Source organism: Mastacembelus armatus, chromosome 22, assembly GCF_900324485.2.
Source record: "Mastacembelus armatus chromosome 22, fMasArm1.2, whole genome shotgun sequence".
In the NCBI taxonomy this organism is placed as follows: domain Eukaryota; kingdom Metazoa; phylum Chordata; class Actinopteri; order Synbranchiformes; family Mastacembelidae; genus Mastacembelus; species Mastacembelus armatus.
Genome location: NC_046654.1, coordinates 10,654,071 through 10,679,069, shown reverse-complemented (window position 1 = coordinate 10,679,069; position 24,999 = coordinate 10,654,071). Strand labels below are relative to the sequence as shown.

Sequence of the window (24,999 nt, the reverse complement as noted above, 5' to 3'; positions counted from 1 at the left end):
GATTAGATGTATTGTGTCGCCCTCAACAGGAGGCTAATGGAACATTAGCTGTTCTAACTTTTATTCCTAATGCCTTTACTTATTAAATAACCCGCCGAATAAAACCCTAACAATTTACAATTTACTGTGTAGGACATTCAAAAAGTGTAGTGAGATTCCCCACATTACATATAAACATGTATGTAGATAGTTTGATGCCTGCCTGATAGTTACATTTCCAAATGAAGACGGACCTCTATAAATATTGAAATTTATAGTATTTCTACTACTAGTAGTAGTAGCAGTAGTAGTGCTATTATTATTATTATTGCTATTATTATTGATTTGCTCAAAATTCCACCGAGAAAAATCTAAGTAAATGATCCTAAGAGCATTTTAATACGTACGTAGCACGAACAAACCGAGAGAGGGCGCTCGCTAGATGCATTGTAGCACATCCTGCACTGTATTGATGGGCCTCCTGACCAGTCGGCAGGTCCGTCAAGTTAACCAAAGCACCAGAAAAAATAATATTTCATTTCTAAAGTAAAGAGGTAATGAAGGATGTTTCGACTTTCCAGCTAATTGTTGATCAAATGTCTTATCAAGGTCGAATGTTGACCAAGAGACGTGAACATGCTTTTATTGCGCACGTTGCTCGTTATTGTACAAGCGCCAAGAACACACATTAGTAATACTCCAAGGGCTTTATTTTGAAAGTTACGACCGGAAGCGGTGTCAGTTACTCTAGCTAGCTTGAAACGGGTAACAGTGGGATAGGCCATAATAACCACCCAAGAAGGCGTTGTGCTACTATGGGGAAATACCGAACCGAACCGAGAGTAAAAAACGGTTTTAGTACAGCCTTTAGTCGAGCTAAATGATGCGAATTTGGCGGAAAGTCTGCGCAAGTAGCAATTATCGCATATGACGGATGAAATGTGGACGTTGACGTCGAGCCGTGCGTAATGAGCAGAGTTGGAAAAAGAAGGTGTTGAGCTGCATTTTTTCTCTCTCTGCCAGGGACAACTTGGGTCGGAGTAGAGCCTAAACTACGAGGGGATCGGGAGAAAAATACTGCCCACGAAGCTCTCCACTTCACGGTAAATATACCGACCGCTGGCTTTTCAACAGTTGCATCCTATCATGGCCAAAGTAAATAGCTGTTTTCGATGGGTAAAGTCAAAGCGACCCAGCGCAGATAGCTTAGCCTCTTAGGATATGCTACTAATTACAGGGCTGTGCTGAATATGACTCCTCTCTGTGGGCTGTCGCAAAAATATTTGGACATTACTTCCCATTTTTATCAGCTGAAACATACAGCCCACTTGTTTTTTGCTCTTACAAGCACTTTTAACCGTGGCTTCCGCCGAGCAGCGATAGCCCACAATAATTTAGCCCATAGAGCAACAATAGCTCCGCGTTAACGATAGGCTAACAAAGCCACTGCAAATGATCGATTACTTTATTGGTCCAGAAGGGAACAGTTCTTTGCTCACTGTGAGGCTAGCCCCATGCAAAACTTCAGAATGGATGTGCATTTTCACTTTGCGGATAAACCTACATGTTGCTGTTTATTGCCTGTGTGTCAGATAGCTGAGCTATAGCAGCAATATAGTCTGCATTTAACTACAATCTGTATCCTACCTGTGGATAAATGGTTTGCTGGTGTGTCAGATTAACAATAATTTTTTTCCGATACTCCAATAATATCCATTATAAATTATAGGTCAGAAGTTGTCATTGATGTGCAGTTTATAGTCCACAGTATTTTCCTAACTCAGCTAAAGACTGCTTTTGTGTGTGTGTGTCTGTGTGTGTTGCTATTCCAAGGGGTTTCTCTAACAATGTACTGTATATAAAGTCTGTAAGTGGCCATCTGTACAGTGCTATAATCCTGTGGTAATCTCACTGAAATTCTGGTTAGACCCAGCACTTAACCCAGTGCTCCTCTGAAATACGGCGCTTGCTGACTGTATCTTTCTGTCTGTTGGTTTGGAAAAAGTGCGATCACTGCAGTCTTCAGCATTCAGGTTTCTCATTTTACCAGGTGAAGCACTTGTGTTAGTCCTCTAGGGCCATATAATGACATGTAGTTTTTGGAGTTACATGCTCAGAAGTCCATTTACTGGCATGAAAGGCCATGAGCTTGCAAGTACTTGCCACAGAGTAACCGAATGAGCCGGACTTTGGCCTGAATTGTGTTTACCCTGGCCGGTTTGATGGAGAACTCAACAAGGAGCACTGACAACTCACTTAAAATAAGCACTCATTGTTTCCCGAGTTGCCATTCATTCTCTTGAGATCTACTACCAGTCAGTGTTTGTATAGTCATTAGTGTGCGCGCTTAACATTTGTTTAGTGAAACGATGGCCCTGTTCAGCCTTGGTTTGCATGCAGACCTAGAGTCTTTGTCACTTTAGGTATATCATTATCTTTTCATCAGAATTTCTAAAAGAAAATAATATACTCATGCTGAGATAGAATGTGACCTCCACTGTTTTGTTTGAATGTTGTGGCCTGCACAGCAAAAAAAAAAAAAATCAAATTAGCTGACAACATAATTAGTGAAATGTCAAATATGCAGCACCACATATTGTTGGTTGACACAGGCTAATCCAGAGGCTGTCCACCATGAGTCATCACAGAGGGGACTTTTGTTTCCTCTGTTTCTGTCATTTCAGGGAGTTACTGTTTTCTAGCCTGTTCTGATTCCTGTAGTTTCTCTGTTCTGATTCATGTAGTTTCCTGTAGCTCTCTTGGCAGATTCTGTAATCAGTCGAATGGCCTGATTCACTGTTACACTGATTGACCTGATTGGCAAAAACACTGCAGAGGTAAGCAGTCTGCTCTGCCTATGAATTTTGTCTCCTCAGCTATCATTTCAGACAATAAAAAATGACATCATTATTATTTTAAAGGGAGTAATTTATTCTGTTTTTGTTCAACCAGTGGACCACATTCAGTTTGCAAAACTTGCATATTCTAGGATGTATATTTAGGCACATCAATACCATGGAGTTCACTCTGTTAGAAAAGTACTGTTTTCTGCTTACTACTGTTAATTATGACCTTTTTAGAGCCACTCTGATTGTATCAAATATACAAAGAGTCAAGCTGTCTGTAATTACTGTCTCAAGCAGTACTTCTGTCCAGTTTGGTTGGCCAACTCCTACAGATCATTCAGCAGTTTTTGTGACAAAACAAAAACACTTATGGTCTCCTAAATTACAGTCATACTAAGCTACGAGTTAATATATTTTTATATTAATTGGGCAAGGCCTGCATCTTTCTTTCTCATGATATATGAGTCAAGAAAGTAAATTATCTCTGTTTCCTCTGGGATCAGAGTGACAGGCCTTAATGAGGTAATAACATGCCAGCAATGAACTGAAAAAAATCTCTGTTGAATAGATGAAATGGAAGAGATTTGACACATAAAGAGCACTTTGCAGCTGCTGTGTAATTTTAGACAGGATGGTGTTTGGGGGATGTATTGCTGTGTTTCTGCTGTGGCTGCCCTCTCATTCAGGCCCGACTCTGACATTGGCATGGTGATTGCTTGTCTTGAGAAGGGTAGGGCTTATGTGAATGAGCCTAACAAAGATGACTATCAAAAGGTGGTGATTTCATCATTTCATTCATGCAATTCACAGTGGGACCAGTGGAGAACAGAGCACCTAGGTTTCTTTGTGCCATTTATAATAATGGGTGCATTTATGTTCATTGTTAAACAGATATCAGTGAGGAAAGAAACAGAAGTCATTCTAAAGATCACTTTTGATTGTTGAAGTCTAGCCTTTCTATCTTCATTATAGTTGTCACTTTGATTCAAAATGCTGGTTGTGTGTATGTTTGGTTTAGGGGGATGATCTGTCTGCAATGAACATGCTACTGAAATTTGGGGATGCATATGATAAAGGAGACACAGATACCTCCCTGTTTCTGCTTCTCTAGCCATGATGAAGAAATCCTCATAAATGATTGATAATGTGCCCTGCCTCTCATTTGAATAATACATTGGTTCTGTTGTTGTGCCAGACAGTTTTTGTATGGTGACATTCTCTGGGAGGCCAGGATTCCATCTTTTAAACATCTGTGAGTGGTTGATTTTAAATAAAATAAAATGCACCAGATGACTAAGGCAAGGTGAGCAGTTTGAAAGGTTGCGTATGTCTGTGTGTGCAGAGAGAGAGATAGACGGGGGGGGGGCAGGGAGCGTCTCCTGTCACCTCTCATTAGGGACGCATAGTCCAGCTTGGCTGCCGTCTGCCTTCCCCGTCTGTAACGCTGCCCTTCTCTGCTCCCAACCTGAGCACAACAGAGCAGCACACAATTTCAGTCTAAACTGCAGGAAAGTGTCCTAATGTTCAGCATCACAGATTATAGCAGAGATGCTTCTTATTGAACAGTGTGAGTCAGGTCTCAAGGAAATCACCCTCCCAAATTATGCTTTTACAGTTCTGCACTGCAGCGGAAGTTAAATTTGGTTCACTCATTTGAATGAGTTAAAGCTGTGAGTCTGCCTAGCTGGGTATTGTTCAATTGATGTGTTGGTTGCTTTGTTTTATTCTGCCTCTGCTGTGCTCCTTTGAGGACCCCGCCACCACCCCCTTTTGTAAACAAGACAGTATATATCTCAGGGGCTTCCTCTCTCCTGCATATTCAAATTCAATTTCTAAATTTGTCCAAATGAATTCCCTGTGAAGATGGGGCTTATTTAACACAGTCAGATGAAATAAAGATCAACTAACATTTTTATTGGAGTGCTCCAGTGTGGCTGCCTGGTGTGACTCTTTGTGTGGAGTAACAAACTGTGGTTTTCCATTGAACCCTTGGGAAGCTGTGGAGTGCTGCTCTACAGGGGCAGGCACAATGATTTATTACTATGGTAGGTAGGAAAAGCTCGCAGGCTGAGATTAAACAGATCTCCCATCACACTCCAGTTCTCTGTCTGGTTTCACGTAGTGAGACTAGGATTGTGTTCTACATCAGGCCTCAGCTGTTAACTGTGTTGTGTTTGTGTGTGTGTGTGTGTGTGTGTGTGTGTGTATATACACACACACACACACACACACACACACACACACACACACACACACAACTGTTTTTACAGAGTTATTTAAGGGCATATTTATATGTGTACCATGGAAAATCAAGAAGCTGTCTCTCTGGTTTGGAAAGTAATCAAAATAATTTTCATCTCCAGTCTTCTTGTTGGAAGAGATGAAGTTCAGCGTTGGTGTCACATGAGGAGTGTGTGATGTGGTACAATTTTTGACTGTAGACAAACATTTCTGCACCAATGTCAAACACACCTCACTTACAATTAAAAATGTAATACTAAGCTGCATTCCTCTGATTGATTTGGCCTTGGTAATTGAATTGTTGTTAAAATTGTAGTAGTTTTACACTGGACAATATGGGCAAAAGCCAAGTGGACTATGCTTTCCTCCAAAAACCAACATACATCTGCGTTAGATTTGTTGTTTGACTGGCAGTTAGAATTTCCTGAGGGCTGAGCAGAGGAAGTCACTGTTAACGTAAGTCACTGTTGAAGATTAAAGATAGGAGCCTGAACACACAGCCTTCAGATGTAGAGTTTCACTCTTAAAAAAATAGACACAATTTCTAACATTTCAAGCCTGTAAACTTGCCAAGACAGCTATGACTCATGTTTGCACTGAAATAAATGTGACTGAAACAGTGTGAGAGATAGGAATAGATGTCCCTCTGTTCAGCTTCCTTAACACTAATACCTCTGGCCATTCATTATCTTTGACAGCCCAAACAGTCCAAACTCATCATGTTGTAATCCCTGTGAGATTTTCGTCAGCAACTTTTAAAATGGAATGATTCGTTTGCGTTAAACATTTCTGTTTTTTCTGTCCTCTTTCATCTTCTTCCCTCCAGGCATGGCAGGCTGGGCCTGGGGCTCTGAGGAACCTTCAGAGGATCTGTGCCTGACCCACAACTGAGGATTGAGAGGAATATGTTGTCTGAGCAGAATGACTCAGCAAGCGGGGGGACCCCCAAATAGCAAGTGAAGAGAAGTGAGGATGGGTGCCAATGGATCCAGCTATCCACACTCATGCTCCCCACGCATAGGGGGAAATGCACAGGCGCAGCAGACATTTATAGGTAGGTATTTTAATCTATGGTGTAATTACATAAGCTTTGATCGGTTGCACGCTTAGAGATTGTAGAGTGCAACCTTCTGAGCACCCATTTACACCCCAACCCCCCTGTTTTCAGGCACAAAGGAGGGTATTGCTGGTCATCATCTCTATAACAAAATGTGATTCCCTATTTAGAGCCAGCACCTATGTAGATTTAAAAGGCTCATTCTAAGATAATGACAGTGCAACAGTTGGTATTTTCTGGTGATCACACACTTATGACAACATATTCATGAATACTATATTTAATTCTGCTAATGGGTCACTCCAAATGTTACACATTATACCTTTGAGTTTATTTCAATAGATCATTCTTTATTTTCAGTTTGTGTATTTGATCTGATTGGCGTATTATTCATCATATGGATATTTATAAAGCTCTATGAGGACCAGATATGCAAATAAACTTGTGTCCAGTGTGAGTGGTTAACCAAAAATATTTGCCTTGAACTTGTAGTTTAAAAAAATGTACTAGCCTTGTTTTTACTATGTGCCTGTGGTCTGCTGTGATTTGGAAAAGGCTACTGACTGTCATGGTTTTATGATTTTTGTCCCTGTGAACAGCTATAGCCTGGTTGTTAGACTGTCATGTTCCACTCCTGAATGGCAGCTCCGGCTATGATTTAGCATCATTGATGTTGATGTTGGAGAGTATTACTGTACTACAACTAACATATTTCTGTCTGTCAGCTTGTATGTGCATTTGCTGACAGGTTGTATTAGTTTGCATGTGCATATTCATATGTATAGAGGTAGACTGTATAAGGTCATTCTGTATTGATATTATTAAGTTAGTGTTTTAGAAATCACTGTATTTTGATGTGGTTGATGCTGCTAAATCATAAACACTTAGGGTCTTTCTGTTTTGTTTTTTGTTTTTTTAACTCTCAGAGATTAATTTAAGTTATTTTTAAGAAAAACAAGTTTCCACAATTTAAAAGCTGTTTCAGTTAACAAAATGACTTGGCACAGAGTCTTTAATGGACTTCAACATTAAAGTGACCATATTATCAAATGGGCCAAATACTCTCTGTCCCTTTTGAGGTTTTCTCTGAGCTTTGTAACTGTTTGTTTCAACTGGCTTGGGTCACACATAATTCACAGTGTTAGAATGATTACTATTTGGGTCACACAGATGGATGCTGAGAGAAGGTCACAGGCAAAGAGGATCTCCTTGGCAGAGCTTCCCCTGATGTACAGCTTCTGTCCCTCAAGCCAAGAATGACTGCTGTTTAGTGTAATTGGGCCCAAGTATGTGAATGGACTGAAGTTCATTGAGAGGTTCAAAACAGGACAAAGGCTTCTATGAGCTAATTGGTCATCTGTGATGAACCATACTTTAGCCTGCCTTTGTTTTTGTGTGTGTGGTGGGGGGGGGGGGTTCTGCAGTTGAACCAGTTCCAAATTGTTTGGTAGCTGGGTCAGTGTAGTGTGTACTTGGCCTGACAGAGCTGATCACACCACTGGGGTGCCAGAGATGGATTGTGTTTCTAGCAGTCTGGCCTCAAGAGTGAGGTGGTGTTAGGGTTGTGAAGTTTCATGTTTCACTGTAGCACCATTTATAAAATGGAATATTGGGGAAGGGCTTTCAAAGTTTTATTTTTTATGTCAGCAGTTTAGTCAGTTTTGTGTTATTCAGCATAAACTAATAGTCTTCTGAGTGTAACCAGGATACGTTTTCATTCCAGGAACCTCATCCTACTCCCAGCAAGGATATGGCTGGGAGTCTAAGCTATACAGCCTGGAACATGGCCACGAGCGACCCACTGACAGGAAGAAGAAGAGCCTTGGTCTGGCAACCCTCAAACGGAGGTTCATCAAAAGGAGGAAGTCCAGCCGCTCAGCAGATCATGCACGGCAGATGCGGGAACTTTTATCAGGGTGGGACGTCCGTGACACAAACGCCCTGGTGGAGGAGTATGAGGGAACAGCAGCCCTCAAGGAGCTGAGTTTTCAGGCCAGCCTGGCACGTGCAGAGGCTCCCAGCTTGCAGCGTGATCTTGCTGCCCTTTACCAGCACAAGTACTGCACTGACGTGGACCTCATCTTCCAAGGTACTTGCTTCCCAGCTCACCGGGCAATCTTGGCTGTCCGCTGCCCATTTTTCAAGACTCTGCTGTCCTCAGCCCCTGGCTATGGAGCGGAGGTTCTCATGGACATCGAAACAGCTGGCATTGATGTGCCCATGTTCTCAGCCCTTCTTCACTACTTGTACACCGGAGAGTTTGGGGTGGGGGGAGCAGAAGATACTAGGCTGCAGAATGTGGATGTACTGGTACAGCTCAGTGAGGAGTTCGGTACACCCAACTCACTGGAGGCAGATATGAAGGGCTTATTTGACTACATGTGTTACTACGACGCCCTGCTCAGCTTCTCTTCAGACTCCGAAATGGTAGAGAGCTGTAATGAGAGAGGGGCTGTGGCCGCAGCTCCAACAGGGGGCTCAGGAGTCAATGGGGCCCCTGGGACCCCAGACGAGGACCTTAGGGCTCACAAGCCAATCCTTTCAGCCCGTTCTCCTTTCTTTAGAAACCTTTTGCAGAGACGTATCCGCACAGGAGAGGAAATGACAGAGCGTACATTGCAGACACCCACCCGTATAGTGCTGGATGAGTCCATCATCCCACGGAAATATGTGCAGGTTATTCTCCACTGCATGTACACGGATGTGGTGGATCTCGGGCTGGTGCTGCGGGGTAGCCCCTCAGCAAGCAGCCTTGGAGAGGTGCAAGCCCTTGTGTCAGGGGGGCGTGGTGCCAGCACACGCACAGAGGAAGCCATGGAGCTGTACCATATTGCCCTGTTCTTGGAGTTCAGTATGTTGGCGCAAGGTAAGTCATAATCACACACATTTAAAATTCACAAGTTAAAAGTACATTGTAAGATAAAAAATAAGACATGGTTTGATTATAGCCACTTCATCCACACTTGGTGTTGCTGTTGAATGTGCTTAGGCAGTATCACTTTGAATCATTATCAAAACATGTTATTAGTTTGGTTTGGTTTTAGCTTTTATCAGTATGGATTTAAAATTGCAATATGAGTCATTTTAGGACAATATAAGATTGTTAATGATTTGTTGAAGTCAAGGGATTTGTCTGTCTGCCTCACAATTCAGTTTTTGAGTCCTTACTAACCTGTCCATTGAGTGTGTAATGTGTATGAGCTTGGACAAATTACTGAATCCCTTGTGATAATGTAGTTAAATAGTCTTTATCATGAATTTGAAAGTTAATTTATCACTGGACATACTGTCAATTTCCATGGACTCAAGAATAGAAGTTGGATTTTGTCATTTTGTAACTTGCTGGATGTGTGTGTGCATATTAGACACTGGCCTACATTTAGCTGTTATTCCACACAGTCGTGCACATGTATGCTTATACTAAGTGTCGTAATATTCTATCATCTCTTTAAAACGACATTATGCATATGTTGTTGTATGTGCAATATGGCTGTGTTGCCCAGAACAGTGTCAAACAGCTTGGATCACTGTGACGGAGCTGCGACTGCCAGCAGCAGGTTGATATATGCAGAAGTGTTTGTGTCTCCATGGGTAGACATCTTACTGCTCGATGTATCTAATGCATCTGGGTGTTTGGCAACACCTTGTCACTGGTTACCTACTTCAACACAGATCTACCTTTATTAAGATGGCTCCATTACATTTAACACTTTAAACTTACAACCAGAATAGCATTTGTAATATGCAGTACTTTAAACAGTTTGCTTCGGGAGCTCACAAAAGCTCACTGCATTTGTCTTCATGACTATGCAGATCAATAGTTGTATGACTCAATATAGTGTTTCAAATTATAGTCTGTTATTGCATTCTGTAACCATCTCGTCTTTCAAAGCCACAATGACGAGAATAAATTTGTCAAATATTGAAATGGTGATATGAGATGCATTAAGTGATTCTAGCATACAGTTTCACTGTGTCATGATATGTAATGCAATCAAAAGAGAATTATTTTCAACTTGAACACCAAGTTACAGTAGTGATCAACATATTCAGAATGTGCTCAGTAATCGTTTGCCTTTGCCGTGACTAAAAAAAAACATGTCTGTGGAGGCGTTTCACAGTAAAATTGCATAAAATCTTTTAAAGCATTGTATTAGTTGTGGGCAGCTGAATGATCAATCGCCTTTTTGAGACCTGTGATGTGATCGGAGCAGCACTGTACACTAAATCTATACACCTATCTGATTAGAAACCACCTTCCACCCTCTCACTCTAGTGTCTTTCTCAGGGTCACTCTGGCAGCTTAAGCCAGCAAGCAGTCCAATGGTGTCATCCCCATACAACATCACATCCTCTTCCCCTCCCATCCCCCATCTCAACAAGCCTCTGCTGGCGGGTATTTTTATCCCCTCTCCCACTGTGCTGCACAGCCCTCTAGTCAGTTCCCATGAAACCTCATTGTGGAATGTGATGAGATGGCTGAGGTCAACCCGGTGTCATTTTTATCCAACTGCCCTGTCTTTGTCTATTCTGCAACTTTAGGTTATTACTCTTTTTGGGAGCTCTGTTTTGCAAATTTTTCCTCCAGAATTTAAATCCTGCAAACTTCAAAGTGTCAAATGAGCCTGGCAATGAGGCAGCGAGAGGTTTGTGTCAGGGGATTCATATGGAGAGAGCCCTCTAATCTCTTCCCCCTGGTGTGCACCTCGACTGCTGCCCACTGGCTGTGTGAAGTTTTGGCCCGTGGAGGGTTTTGTGGAACATTTGAGCTGTCTGTCATTCATTCTTATTAATTCTCACGATGTGTATCCCTTTATGACTCCATCTCACTCAAATGGCAACCAATATTAAAAGCCTTATTAATTTTTCAAGTGCACCGCAGAGATGATAGCCAGTTGGTGTGGTTTCAGTTTGTGCACTGTAGTACCTTCTCTCTCTCTCTGTCTCTGTCTCCATCTCCATGCTTACTGACTGACTAGTGCTTTCAGTGCCTTATCGTGTGTTGACTGAAGTCCCAGTCCTTAGGTGATCATCATGATTTATGTCCACATCCTTGTTTACACGCAATTGAGTGCAGTTGATGTTTATAGTGGCTTTGTAGACTATGTGCTCAATAAACACAGAGATCCAAATAATAAAGCCAGACTGAATGCATACGTCCTCCAAAGTTACTGTAGTGTTGCTGACTTTTCCTGCAGTGTTGATAGTCTTGTCATTTGGAAAAGCTTCAGTGAATGTGGCGTACCGCCTGTGGAGAGAAGGGGAGGCAGGTTAGTATTAGATATAATGCTGATTCTAATCTCCAGCTCATAATAAAAGTGCTGCATTTTAAAAGAGTGACTGTTGCTGTGAATTTTAATGGGCTAACACAGAGCAGAGTTGTTTGCTTTCCTGTGCTACTGGTCCCATGTAGGGAATATTCTGCCTTTGTGCATGTGTGCCTATGTGTCTGCTTTTAGGAGAGGGCAAAGATGCAAAGGTGAAAGAATAAAGTGAGCTAAAGCACTTTCTAGAAGACAGAGAGCACAGTGGTAAGTGGTGAAGATGGAGGCACAGATGTTGGGAATCCAATCCCTCTTCCAGTCTGTTTATCACAGATAAAACAGACAAAGTGCCTGGGTCCATATTTCAACTTCAACTTAATGATGCAGGATTTCCACCCTTCATTTAAAACACTGCGGGCATCTGCTTTGCATTTCTCTATCTTGCTATTATAACTGAAGATGTCCACAAGGGTAAGTGCATCATAAGTATGTGCATCTGTAAGTATTTGCATGTGCATTATTGAGTACATATGTATGTGGTGTTCTTAAAAACATGTAAGTTGTGCTTGGGCAGACTTGAAGCTTCAGATTCAAAAGCACAAAGCATTGGTGGAGTCGTTGCTCTCGTGTCTGGTGTCCAGTTTTGCAAAATGCATGTTCAGGGTGGTGATTTGTGGACTGAAAGGCAGCTGAAAGGCACCAGATCTTCTGGTTTAAGATGAGACATTCTCAGAGGAGCATCAATACTGGCCCAATCCAGAGCTGATGGACTGGAATTAGGAAGCGGGCAAGCCTGTATATATTTGTTTAGAGCAGCTCTGGCTGGACATCAATTAGTCTGGATTTATCTTCTTGGATGTACATTTTGTATTTAACATTAAAAAGACTGAAGAAGAAAAGCTCCCGAAGCTCTGGCTTGTCAGGGATTTACATATATAGCTTGACCAAACAATCATATGTTAATCTGAGTGGGTGTTAGGGGCTTGAATTCTGCCTGAAGGGATCACTATTAGAATAACTATATGAGCGTCCGAGTGCCAGTGTAGACTGAATTTTCAAAACTTTGCTCTTTTTTTTTAAAATGGCTAGAGCAGCAGGTACATAATTCCCTAAGCTTTCTGTGGCTTTTTAATGCATTTTTGATTTATGCACACAAGTGTGTACACATTTGCAAAGTGTGTGTGCTTTTGCACCGGCAGCACATTTCCTCAGGCTGCTGTGTTTACTTACCACGGTTAAGAGGAGGCAGCTTGAGACTGAAACACATCAAGGTATCAAAGGCATTTCTGTGGGTTGGTGTGTTACAGAGTCAAACCACTGCCTGCTGTTCTGGTATGTGCTCTGATTTAGGAAACGCAGCAAGGAGGATGTGGGGGCTACTAAAGGTAGACTCCCTCGGTCAGTGAACACGAGTCAAAACTACTGATCGTGGTGCAGTGGCTGGAGAATTACCTATTGGGTTCTAAATACTTTTCAACTGTATTCTTTTTTTTTTTTTCTAGCTTTTTCCAGGTGTTATACTGCTGGTTTTAATATCTGTATTTGTTTTTGGAATATGATACATTAGTGCACATAAAGAGACTTGAGTGATTATGTGATTTTGATCATGTTGTAAATTGGTCGTGTGCTTCATTCACTTCTTCCAGGCTGTGAGGACATTGTTGTGGAAAGTTTATCCCTGGACTCACTTGTCCCCATCTTGAAGTGGAGCTCCCAGCCATATGGCTCCAAATGGGTCCACAGGCAGGCCATGCACTTCCTCTGCGAGGAGTTCAGCCAGATTGTAACCTCAGATGTTCTCTATGAGCTAAGCAAAGAACACCTTCTCAGCGCAATTCAGTCTGACTACCTACAGGCAAGTAAAGAGAACACCAGTTGTCAGTCTGTTGTCACCCTGTATGACACCTCAGTGTGGAGGATACATTTCCTGGTGTGAACTAATAAGTGCCTGACTTGTTTACTGCATTTTCACCCAGCAAATCACTGTGAACAAGGAGATTTTTTTTTTTTTTTTTTTTTTAACACACTCTCTCTCTTAATCACACACGATACACATACACACTGACAACACTCAGGGTCTCCAGAGTTGAGTAACACCATTCCCTGGAGGGAGATGCCTTAATCAAAGCTGAGCTGTCATATGCACTGCCAAGCTACTCGGGCATCAGACCAGATGGCTGAGGTGTTGTAATCCAACTACAGAAACAAACAAAGCTGGCCTGAGCTTTACTGGGATACCACCTCAACATATTGCATTTTCACCTTATCCTCATTTTACAGCTTTTTTTCTTTTCTTTTTTTTTTTCTCGACAGTGTCTAACCTTGTCCTAATAATACTTGGGTGTCTTTCTTTCTCCGTGTCCTACATCTCTCTCTTTCTGTCTATTTTGCTTTCTCTATACTTTGGTCTCATTCACAGGCGAGTGAACAGGACATTCTCAAGTATGTTGTTAAGTGGGGCGAGCAGCAGCTTATTAAGAGGATGGCAGACAGGGGTAAGATAATACACTGTATAATTACCCTCTGAGCAGCCCCCCTAATGGCTCTGAGAAAATTACCCACTTACCAGAGGCTCCAAAATACACTTAAAAGCATTACCAAAAGGAACCAAACTCTACCTTCAAGATGAAGTCAGCAGGGAGTCTTCATATTGATCAGTTTTGTCATTATATGCTGTGGCCTACTAAGCATGGTAAAGGTTTTTAGTCGTCATGTTGTAAGGCCTCACAACCATGTAGATTATGCTAAATTGAACTTCCCTGAACAATGTCAAAAACAGCCAGCAGGTTGATTTAAAAGCATTAAAAGGTCATACATATCATATTAAAACGCTGCTAATGGCTGTTCCTGTCCTTGTTTATGCAGAGCCCAACCTGTTGAGTGGCACAGCTCACAGCGTAAACAAGAGAGGAGTAAAAAGGAGAGACCTGGATGTGGAGGAGCTAAAGGAGATTCTGTCTCCTCTCTTGCCCTTCATCCGAACTGAGCACATCTTACCTCCCAATAGTGACGTCCTTGCTGACGCGGTCAGTATCCACCTTTTTTTTTTTTTTTTTCTGTTTTTTTTTTCTCCCACCCACTGTTGTGTGTATGAGTGTGCACCTGGGTCATTGTGACCTTCTTAAACCAAGCATTGATCCATATTATTCACCCTGTTCACAGCTTAAAAGGGGTTTGATAAGCACCCCTCCTTCAGACATGTTGCCCACAGCTGAGGGGGGAAAAGCCAATGCCTGGTTACGGCAGAAGAACGCCGGCATCTATCTACGTCCCCGTCTCTTCTCTCCTTATGTGGAGGAGGCTAAGGTAAAGCTAATTCACATCTGAGTGATGGAGCTTTCAGAAAATGCAGGAAGCAGTGAATAATTTGTGCCCCATGTAACAAAGGGAATAGAGGTTCTTTGAAGAGGACAGGCTAACCATTAAGAGCACTGGGAAAATTTTATAGCTAAGATGTGCTAAAACAAGCCGTTCCCAGCTGTTGTTATGCATGCTCTTCATATTTAATAGCTACCTCCCTCATCTTGTCTGAAATTCATTTTATGTCCATTTGAACACTTTCCTAAGAACGTTATAGCTTTCCCAGTGCCATGAATATTTACGAACATATTCACAGACCAGTGAGAGCCAATATTAAATTAGGTGTCAATCAGCTGGAACTAATTTTCACACACCTTCCATGACCTTGGGTTGCACATAGTTTTTTCTTTAAGTTGCCCTCTCTTATTTGTCTTTCCACAGTCTATACTCGATGAAATCATGGTAGAGCAGACAGACCTAGTGCGTTTGCGACTAGTGCGCATGTCCAACGTCCCAGACACACTCTACATGGTCAACAATGCTGTGCCTCAGTGTTGCCACATGATTAACCATCAGCAGATGGCAAGCAGTTCGACCACAGCTCCATCGGTTGTAGCCAATGAAATTCCAGGTAAGAATGTTGTTGATGAATGATCAAATGATAACGCTGAAAAAGAGAAAAGTCCATCAGTACATGTTTGCATATCTTTCAGTGCCTCAGCTGTCAGTTGTGAAGGAGATGATCCGGAGGCTGCAGGAGCTGAGACACACAGAGCAGGTCCAGAGAGCCTATGCCCTGAACTGTGGCGAAGGAGCCACTGTCAGCTATGAGTTGCAGCTGCGGGTGCTGAGGGAGTTTGGTCTGGCAGACGGCGCAACAGAACTGCTGCAGGTTAGAAAAAAGTTTGTCCCCAGGAGTTAGAGGGGGATGAGACAAACAAAGCTGGTATAGTAACAGAGATGCTTGTCTAAGGACAAAGTCAGACTGAGTAATGCAACAGCCACAAACACTAGATAACACCTGGCAGACAAGTCTTTAAATAAGGTTTGCTTTTGACAGCAGTAGAATGGACATAGAGATCTTATGTGCATTTTTTTTCAGAATCCATACAAGTTCTTCCCTGATGAACGATTTGGAGATGAGAGTCCAATTCTGGCCCTGCGCCAGGTGGGTCGCTGTCGGGTAAACAGCAGCCCAGCTATGGATAGCATGTTCACAGAGCTGGAAGGGGTAGCAGGCTTCCACCCTCCTCTTCCTCCACCACCTCCCCCATACCACCCCCCGGTCACACCCAACCATGCTCATTTCAAGGGTGCCTGGCGACCTCGTGTGCCCATGCCGACCCCCACCCGTTCATTCTCCTACCCCTGCAATCGTACCCTGATCCAGCGCCATGCAGCCGCCAAGCATGGCAGCTCAGAATACTCCTCTGTGCCCAGAGCCCAGCCCCCTGACTGCACCAACCCTCAGGCTATGGGCCGAGCTTTGGTTTCAGACCAGCAAGCGGTGAGTGTTAGTTCCTAGAGTCTTTGTGCTACATTTTTGTTTATTTAAAAGCAGCTTCATGATTTGTGTCTGGGTATTATGAGTAGCTTTGTCAGATAAAATCACGTATTTGTATCTGTTCTCCAATGCAGATGAGCATGGAGCCTGTTATAAGGGAGTTCATGCCTGACATTGCACTGGGTGTCTCAGCCATGTCACTAAGGGAGCAGCACATGGTAGAGATGGACAGAGATGGCTCTCACAGCCCCATGGGCCCCTCAGGCCTCCATCTGCCCCATGGGCCTTGCCCTTCTGCCCGCCTCAATCATGGCCATGGTCCTGGACATGGCCATTCCTGCAAGAGACACGCCCCCGAGCCCAAACTGGAGGCTCAAGCTGAGTTCCCTGACCTGTATGACTTTTCCTGCCGACCTGCAACCCCAACCTCCACTCACCCTCTGCCCTCCTTTGCAGGACCAGACCTCTACAGCCACAGCTGTACACCCTCCAGCTCCTATCCACCACCCTACATTTCTGACTCTCAGTCCCAGGGCCACATGCAGAGTCGGACTGCCCCAGACCCGCTGCGGCTGGATGTTTTAAGTATGACCTCTCAGAGGCACGATGGAATTCTAGCCAGCCCCTCTGGGGCCCAGCCTAGGATGGGACATATCCCAAGGGGGCGATCCAATGAGACAGACCTGACTCATGGCTTAGGCCATTTACGGTCCCCCAGTGGAAACATGGACATCTATGAGGAGAGGCACACAGGACCCAGAGATGCTACAGAAGAGATGGTTGGATCAGGGGAATCATCAGGTCCAGGGCCTCTCCAGCAGCCTCACAGGAACAGTGTCAGTGAGGAGATCGCCAGAGACCGCAGGTCACCCAGCAAGCCTGACTACCCTTATAAGAAATCAGCACTTTAACCCGGACTGAGAAGCAGGGGTTGAGTTAAGGAAAGGGAACAGTGATGTGTGGCGTTCCCTCATAATGGATGGCAAAACACTAAATGTGTGTCTGCGTATACGTGTGTTTGGGAGGAGCAGAGACGAGGGGTGGTTCATGCTTGCTAGTTATAGGATGTCTTTTGTCCTACCTCTATCACTGTGCTAGCCATCACACAGTCAGAGTATGGAATGAGTATGAGTTGTAGATTTACTGTTGATGCTTCTGAGCTCTACAAGCCTGCGTAGTTGTGCTGGGTTAGATGATGACTTGGGCTCTACTGAAATGAATTGGTCTCTTAAGTTTCAATTTAAAGCAAGTGGTTAGTCCTGTGCTGTGTGACTCCTGCACAAGGAGGTCACAACGCTATGTAGCTCAGTTATGAACTGATGGTTTTACAGAGAATATATATTTATAAGTTCTGATGTCTTTTGGTTATGTTAGGATGGGCAGATAAGGCTAGATAAGAATCTCAATTTACACGCGTGAGCAGTAGCACACAGTCTTTGAGTGTGTAGTGATTACAATAATATGTAAATAGATCTGGCTGTAATCTTTTCCTCCTGCGACTTCTATTTCCATTTCTTCCTGTAACATATCTATGCTACCCCCCCCCCCCCGGCCATGGTTCAGCAGTGCTGGTGAGTAATGGGCAAAGTTGTGGTTACACAAAGCAGGAATTGGATATGACGGGGAGTAGGTCATATTGGTGGTTGTCATTCTCTGGTAACCTGGTCTGAGAATGATGTCAGGCTTTAACTATCACAGCCTCTCAGTGTCTTGTATAGAGGATGAAGCCTGGTGTTTTCAGAGAAGGAAGGACAGGAGGATCGTGGGTAGGTTCATTACTGAGATACTGTAGAAAATATAGGGGTGCCATGGCAACTGACACACAGTGATCAAATGGAGTGCCGGGGTTTGTTGGTTTTGCAGCTGGAACAGGTGCGTGCGTGCGTGCGTGTGTTTGTGTTGGGATAATTTTTGATACACACAGGTGTTTAGACAATCTCAGTACTGTACACTCCCATCTTTAGTCAGGTCTGTTTGAACATATCAGTCTGAGATGATTAAACAGTGTCTTTGGCACAGCATGTGCTGGTCAGTGTGCTTGATATCCTTCTCGTTCTGTTTAATCAAATAGCATCAAGTATTCTAATCTAAAGCCTTAATCAGTGCTTGGAATATTCTGTTTTAGCTACCTTTTATTCATGTATGATGTCATATGGCAACCCCCGTTAACTGTTTGACTGTTCCATTCACTATGGCCACATTTCTGGATGGTAGAGCTGGATTTCACTAAAACCATGTATATACATTAGGCCTCCATCTCGCCACGTCATGGCAGATTGCGGACCTGCATCATCAGTGTTCATACTGTTTAAATACTGTTAAAGAGCAGCAGCAGTTGTAGCGCCACAATCCTTCAAATACACATGTAATAGCCTGTTTCAGCCAACAGCTGGCATACAACCTCACATACAAGTATCATTGCACTGTAGGAGCCAGCTGATCATTAGCTGAAGGGGAAAAAGAACAAATTAGTGTAGAACAAAATGAATCTTATATTGAAGAAAAGTTGGCGATTGCTGGCTCATATCTCCAATGGAAATTGTATATAATGAATTGAGTTCCAAATGTTCTGATACATTTTTTTTATGGTTTCTGTCACATTCTAGTGGTTGTTGAAGGTTTGTGTTTTTACTGTAGTGGACAGCACTGTGTATTTGTCTTTGTCATGAAATCTCACTAAGAATGTGTGGTGTAAACAAAGATTGTATCACAACCAGTTTTGTTCTTAAATGTTAACACATTTAAGGCAGTCTTCAATATTGTAGGTGATGTGGATTGTCATGTTTGTAGATGTTTTTTTTTTTTTTTTTCCTCCCCGCTATTTTCTTTTACTTCAAAAGTAACAGGAATATGTAGATGATCTGAAAATATTCGCTTTCTGCTCAGCAGTGATGAAGTCGCCAAGCAGAAAAATCATTTTTCCATCTAGGTTGCTTCATGGGGAAAAAATGCAAAACTCCAGATTCTTCCCCATATTCATGTTGGGTAGTTGTTTTATTTTCCAGGACAATGTTCCATTGAATAAAAGTCCTTGTTTTGCTCTTTGCTGTAGAGAAGTCAGTGCCTTCCCCTGCCTGTGGCTGGGCTTTTATTGGAGAAGTGACTTTGATGTCTATGCAAGCTCTTTTCTACCAGCTTACAAGCCTGCATCAAATAGTTCTTTGAAATCTCATGTAGCTTGTTTTGTGTACAGTGTTATATAGCACTTTTTGAAATCGAACCATCTGAAATGTGTGATTGCTTACGTTGAATTCTAACAGGTACATTGTACTTGTATGGTATTGAAAACATGTTTGTAGATTGATATTAGGTTGCATTTTAGTTTCACTGAATCTATTTTTCTACTGTCACCTCAAAAGGTGCGTAACAGTGGTCAACCTGGACATCCTCAAAATAAACTGGTTTGATATCATGGAATTAATTTGATCTCAGCTGGGTGTTTTGTGCACTGAAAACACAGGATAACTTTATTTGAACATTAATCCACATCAAACATCCTTCACATCACTTTTACAAATAAGTACATCTCAAATGGTTTCTCCCAGAAGATTCTTTTTAGCAATGTAAACATGCACAGTACCATGATGTTCATGTGAAATACTGTAATAGCCCGACAACTTAATCTTTTTAAAGCATAATGCTAAAACAGAATTTCTTTTGGTGATAAAAATGTATAAATGTGCATACAACAGGAACAAGTAAACCTTCACCTTGAGCTTGAAAGGCAACAGTATAAATCAATTTTAAAAGTCTGACATGAAACAAACCAAAAAAGGTCACAGTCCTTCACCTAGAAGCAAACCTTCATAATAACTGGAAATCAGTACTCTTTGCACAAATAATTTAAGTTCTAGGTCACATAGTTGCAGTAAAAAGCCCTTTATTCAACAGAGGGGAATTGGCCAAGTGACACATTCATTCAATGCACCATATAAACCCAGCATATGATGGTAGCATTGTTGGCCTCCTTGTTACTCACATCCTGCGCTGGTTCTGCGTCTTTTTCTAGCGTGTAGCTCTGCAAAGAACTCACGTACAGCTTCGACCGTGACTGTCTGATAGACAAGGAAGAACAGGGTCAAACGTGACTATTGACTGCAAAGCTGCATGTTTGTTATGTGAAATTAAATACACATTGCCCACATATTAATAAGTAGTGTCTATCATCAGACTATATTTGGTTATTTTTCTGTCCTATTTCTCACCCTTCCTTCAGCAGCATGCTGGCCTAAAAATGCAGTGATCGAAGTCGTCAGCTCTTTGATACCTGAGGGAAGATCAAGATTAATTGAAATCCACATCAAGTCTCAGTCGCGTCTCCCATAAATTCCATTTTACAAGATTACATGCTAGGAGGAAAACTACACCCCCCCCATACTCACCATAAATGACCTCCAGCTGCTGTACATGGTCCATTGAGCTTGTCAGTGCCATCAGCAGGTGCTGCCCAAATGGTTGGTCCAAGCCTCTGTTCTCATAGGCCAACATGGTGTCCGACTGATCCATAAGAAACTGCACCTCGGCTGCCACATAGGCCCTCTGTGTGTAACAATGCAACACATGGCGGAGGGACAGTAATTTAAAATAAATAAATAAAAAAATTAGAGTTTGTCATAACACTATTAAAAGAACCAGTATCATATGGAGCGCTAACACCTCAAAGTGGCTTTATAGTGCTCTTTATCAAAGTCTCTATTATGTTATGAGAGCTATTATTTGTGCCCTACCTTGCAGCTTGTGCAGGTGCAAAGCTCAGAGCGCCAGCCGTAGGGCCAGAACACTGCCCCCTGTTTCAGTCTCCTCAGCCCCTGGGCCTGCAGCTCCTTAAGCTTGCACGTCGCAGTTTTGATCATGCTCTTTCTGGGGCTACCTGTCATTTCCTCATGGGTCCGTTTGCAAGTAGGACTTCTTTTTGTTCTTTTCTAAGATACAGGTAAAAACAGAGGATGAAGTGGACTGCTATTAGATTGTGGAGAACCAAATGATAACATGTGGCCTTTGTAAAACATCTCTGCACAGAGCACTGCAGACTTATCCGGGGAAGTCTCAAGGCAACTGACACAATGAGTTGATTGGGCGATGAAAATGACCAGTTTACAGTAAGCTGCCCTGTGAAGCCTGGCCAAAGCCATCTACAGAACAGGAGAAACACTGTCTCATGGGCCATTTCTCCTCTAATTACCCAGGAGAGGGAAAAGCACGATAACAGGAGCTGAGTCTGCTCTCTAGTTATAATCTGCTCACTACCCTCCAGCCCCACCTAGTGGGAGACTGGCAAAAAATAAATAAAAAACAGCTGCCATAGAGGAAATGTGCACAGTAAACAACTAAATACTCTACATGAGTCCTCTCTCTCCAAACAAACCCCTGTGTGCCCTTTACTAACCAGTGTAAGACCACATGAAGCCACACTCATGGCTTTAGAGGGTTTTTACATTTTAGGGAGGAGGGTATAAGGTCACCATGGATACAGATGACCACAATACTCATTTGATTGCTTATATATTATGTAAAAGACAAAAATGTAAATGTTCCACCATGAGCACAGCTGAATGAAAATACCACAAACCTCAAAAATAACTGTTTATAAGTAATATGAAGCATTTATGTTTTATCTGGCAAGTGTGCTTTTGTTTAGGGTCAGTCATATATGATACAGCTCAATTTTCTTGTTCACTTCAACTTCTTTTCACTGGCAGACTCTCTACGCAAACTCCATGCTCCAAACACTGTTTCTCACCTCCTCATGACTGCTTGTCGGTTCCTCATTCTCATTTTGGAGGGGCTCAGAGCCTTCTTCCTTTTGTCCTCCTCCTTCGACATCAACCTCTACCTCCTCCTCAGACTGACTGACATTGATCACAGGTGGCACTTAAGGGGAAAGGCACGTAAACACGTCTCTAAATATTTGCCAAGACAGACATACAGGTTTTTCCTGTCTGACTGTAATAAGCACATCATGGAATTAATTACCTGCAAAGTTGGCAGCATACGTCCACAAGAAAGGAGCCTTATTCATGCATCCCTCACATACCATTTCTTGGAGATCCTCAGGCTCCACTATACTGCAGCCCAGGTGCTGTAACAGGCAAACAAAGCGAATGAATGGAGAGCAGACTGATATCATTCTTAAAATGTAAATCTGAGTGAAAGAGTTGCTTATAAATGCTCTCACTAGTTTAGTGCCCCTACCTTGCTATGAAACCAGTCCTCGCAAACGACACACTGAATCATCTCTCCACCTGTTTCTCTACCCTGCCAGGTAGTGAAAATGGTGTTTTGTGAATTGGCATTATGGCAGACAAACAAAAACTGATTTCAGGATAATCTGATCACATGGAGTAAAATAAAAGAATACCTGTTCATCTGTGTCGGGGTACGGACGGTCACATATGCAGTAGCAGCCATTGAAGTTGTGATTGTAGTGATTTTTAGCGTTTTCCTCATCTTTGACCTGTAAATACAAGAAATAGAATAACTTCCACATTCAGTATACAGGAGACACACTGCAAGTGATACCAAGTGGAAATAATAAACCCTGAGGACTCACAGGAATTAGCTGGCACTGGAAGCCCTGAAACTTCCTATTTCCACAGTCACAACGAAAATTCCTAAAAAGGAAAATAAAAAAAAATAAAAAAAATCAGATTTATAAAAACTTGGCACAATACCACACACACACACACTTTACACAAAATCACCTTTTGGTGTGAAGTTCAAAGATATCGTGCCCATCGTGGCATTTATTGGCACAGGCCAGACAAATGCCAGCAGGCTCTGCAGGGCTGGGAGTGCAGGTGTTGCAGGCAAACACAGCCTGTCTCTTCACATAGCCCTGGAACAACACACCCAAGGAAACTATAATTATAAATCAGTACACATATTACTTCACATATGGCATTATGTAATAAAGGATTATAATATTCCTTTAATACTCATTTGCAACGATCTCAACTATCAGGTAAAACAGGTACTGCGGTTGAATAACACCATTGTTTCACTTTCAGTGACCCACACAAACTACAATCCTATTAGGAAAAAATACAATAACACAGAGACTCAGGAAAAAAAAACCCTCACAGGATACACAATGCTTCTGTTTACCTAGCATTAAATCTTTAGTATGGTTATATGTGTGACAGTAGTTATAACGTTATGTGACTCGACAGTAGATAAAGGCGATGGCTGCAAGGATGCGGTACCTTACCACGGGATAAGAGCAGTTTTCTGGGTCGCTTCCAGCGAGCACAGACAAAGCCTCCTGGAGTTCCTCCTCACTGACGGGAATATCGTCAAGGTCTGAGTCGTCCTTTCTTTCTGCCATCCTGGACACACACAGTTCAAAGCCACACAGAGAGAGACACGCACACACAGCCAGACGCGGGAGTCTGAGCAGCTCAACAAGATTAACAAATCATTGTTCCGGGCGGGAGTTTGGGCCGACACCACGTGGAGGAAGTGACGTAACATGTTGATGAACGCGCAACAAAGAAGAAGGAGGTGTTGCTGTTATTTATCAATATTATAACGAAACTTTACATTTATTTATGGTAACGAAAGGTTTACTTTTGAATTACTTAGTGATTTTTATGACCATCACTTTCAAATACGTTTTATAAGTAACTAATTAACTATTAACTAATAGGTATATTAATTACATCAGTAAATATAACATAAGTGAATTTCCATTACATTGTGACGGAGAAAATTAGAAACCCCAGCTCACACCGGAATGATGAAAGAAAATAAACTTAGGTGGATCAAGAAAAGGTGAAATTTGAAGCTCTCAGGTTTCAGGGCGTTGGTGTTACCTGTGTTGGTGATAGAAATCGGGAGGAGGACTGGAATTCGATGGTCTCTCCGGTTGAGCAGCTCTTGTGCTGCTGTATATATTTGAAATATTTGGTTTTGTTTTGTTTTTCCAAACGTCTTGGTGATTTTATCCCTCTCTCAAAATGTTCGAAGACTTCTAGACAGAGACGGAAACTGATCATTTGAATAAACAAATATATGAATAACGAAAACATGTCCTGCAAGACACAGCCCTAAACATTTAAATACCGAGGAGTAAATAATATATTTTATTATACAGTATATTAAACTACTACTACTGCTGCTGCTACTGTTACTTAAATAACTCAATGCTGATTGGGACAATTGTGCCAGTACATCCAGCCAATGTACTCTAAGGAAAAGCCTTATTTATTTTTAATTATTTAGAAAAAAACAATTATTTATTTACAGTTATTATTTTAACCTACAGTGGTTGTCTATTTTGTGACTACTGTATGTTACATTGGTTTTCCAATGGATGGCGCCACTGTGACATGTTTCTCTGTTATGGCGCCTGCAGAAAACAGGGATATAGAAAATGTGCTCAGTGCTGACAACGACTGTTGCTAAGCTCTTGCTATGGAAAGATTTCAACAGGGCTACAAATGAAAAAATAATCATACAACCTGAAATTGGGTTATATACAAATTCACCAACCAACTCAGTGATCCATATTTTGTCTTAAACTTTGTGTGTGTGTGTGGGGGGGGGGATGGCGGATCTAGAAATTTTTGCATGGAAGGGCAAAGGGGTGGCAAAAAGTTTTAAAATTTTGGTAGGATTGTATAAGAAGGAGGTATATGTGAGTCGTTATACACAGTAAAAGTACAATTCTACTTTCATGGACTCTCAAGTATATTTTTATAATATGTTTATTCTATTTTTATTAATACATACATTTTAATCTTAGACAAAAGGAACTAAACCAGTGTGGAGGATGATTAGGGGGGTGACTGGGGGAGCAACCCAGCCCTG

General features: G+C 42.2%; 2 protein-coding genes across 3 annotated transcripts; one reads left to right on the top strand and one right to left on the bottom strand.

Annotated features, from left to right (window-relative positions):
• Positions 1-740: 740 nt before the first annotated feature.
• btbd7 (BTB (POZ) domain containing 7) lies at positions 741-19,612 on the top strand. The gene is made up of 11 exons (XM_026308215.1): positions 741-1,082; positions 5,893-6,120; positions 7,847-8,989; positions 13,034-13,242; positions 13,807-13,882; positions 14,253-14,413; positions 14,550-14,693; positions 15,129-15,318; positions 15,401-15,579; positions 15,790-16,194; positions 16,326-19,612. The coding sequence occupies exons 2-11, from the start codon at positions 6,039-6,041 to the stop codon at positions 17,100-17,102; spliced, it is 3,366 nt and encodes a 1,121-aa protein (XP_026164000.1). The 5' UTR covers positions 741-1,082; positions 5,893-6,038; the 3' UTR covers positions 17,103-19,612.
• Positions 19,613-20,054: 442 nt separating this feature from the next.
• Positions 20,055-24,402, bottom strand: LOC113131210 (putative E3 ubiquitin-protein ligase UBR7). Of its 2 annotated transcripts, XM_026308246.2 has the most exons (12): positions 24,003-24,402; positions 23,399-23,516; positions 22,893-23,026; positions 22,742-22,802; positions 22,550-22,645; positions 22,384-22,446; positions 22,165-22,270; positions 21,932-22,062; positions 20,919-21,113; positions 20,574-20,730; positions 20,397-20,458; positions 20,163-20,246 (listed from the first exon to the last, which is right to left on the bottom strand). In XM_026308246.2, exons 2-12 carry the CDS (start codon positions 23,513-23,515, stop codon positions 20,163-20,165), a joined length of 1,206 nt encoding a protein of 401 aa, XP_026164031.1. In that variant the 5' UTR covers position 23,516; positions 24,003-24,402. The 2 variants fall into 2 exon arrangements, with proteins under 2 accessions (XP_026164024.1, XP_026164031.1); XM_026308239.1 differs by lacking the exon at positions 24,003-24,402 and having other exon boundaries at positions 20,055-20,246; positions 23,399-23,970.
• Positions 24,403-24,999: the final 597 nt, after the last annotated feature.

What these genes read in the sequence shown, in the direction of transcription:
- btbd7 (XM_026308215.1), top strand. Translation starts at nt 6,039, where the DNA reads ATGGGTGCCAATGGATCCAGCTATCCACACTCATGCTCCCCACGCATA. An exon ending in TAAGAGGATGGCAGACAGGG is followed by an intron (nt 13,883 to 14,252) that starts GTAAGATAATAC and finishes TTGTTTATGCAG; the next exon opens with AGCCCAACCTGTTGAGTGGC. An exon ending in GTGACGTCCTTGCTGACGCG is followed by an intron (nt 14,414 to 14,549) that starts GTCAGTATCCAC and finishes CCCTGTTCACAG; the next exon opens with CTTAAAAGGGGTTTGATAAG.
- LOC113131210 (XM_026308246.2), bottom strand. Translation starts at nt 23,515, where the DNA reads ATGGCAGAAAGAAAGGACGACTCAGACCTTGACGATATTCCCGTCAGT. An exon ending in TTTGAACTTCACACCAAAAG is followed by an intron (nt 22,803 to 22,892) that starts GTGATTTTGTGT and finishes TTTCCTTTTTAG; the next exon opens with GAATTTTCGTTGTGACTGTG. An exon ending in AGGACTGGTTTCATAGCAAG is followed by an intron (nt 22,271 to 22,383) that starts GTAGGGGCACTA and finishes TGCCTGTTACAG; the next exon opens with CACCTGGGCTGCAGTATAGT.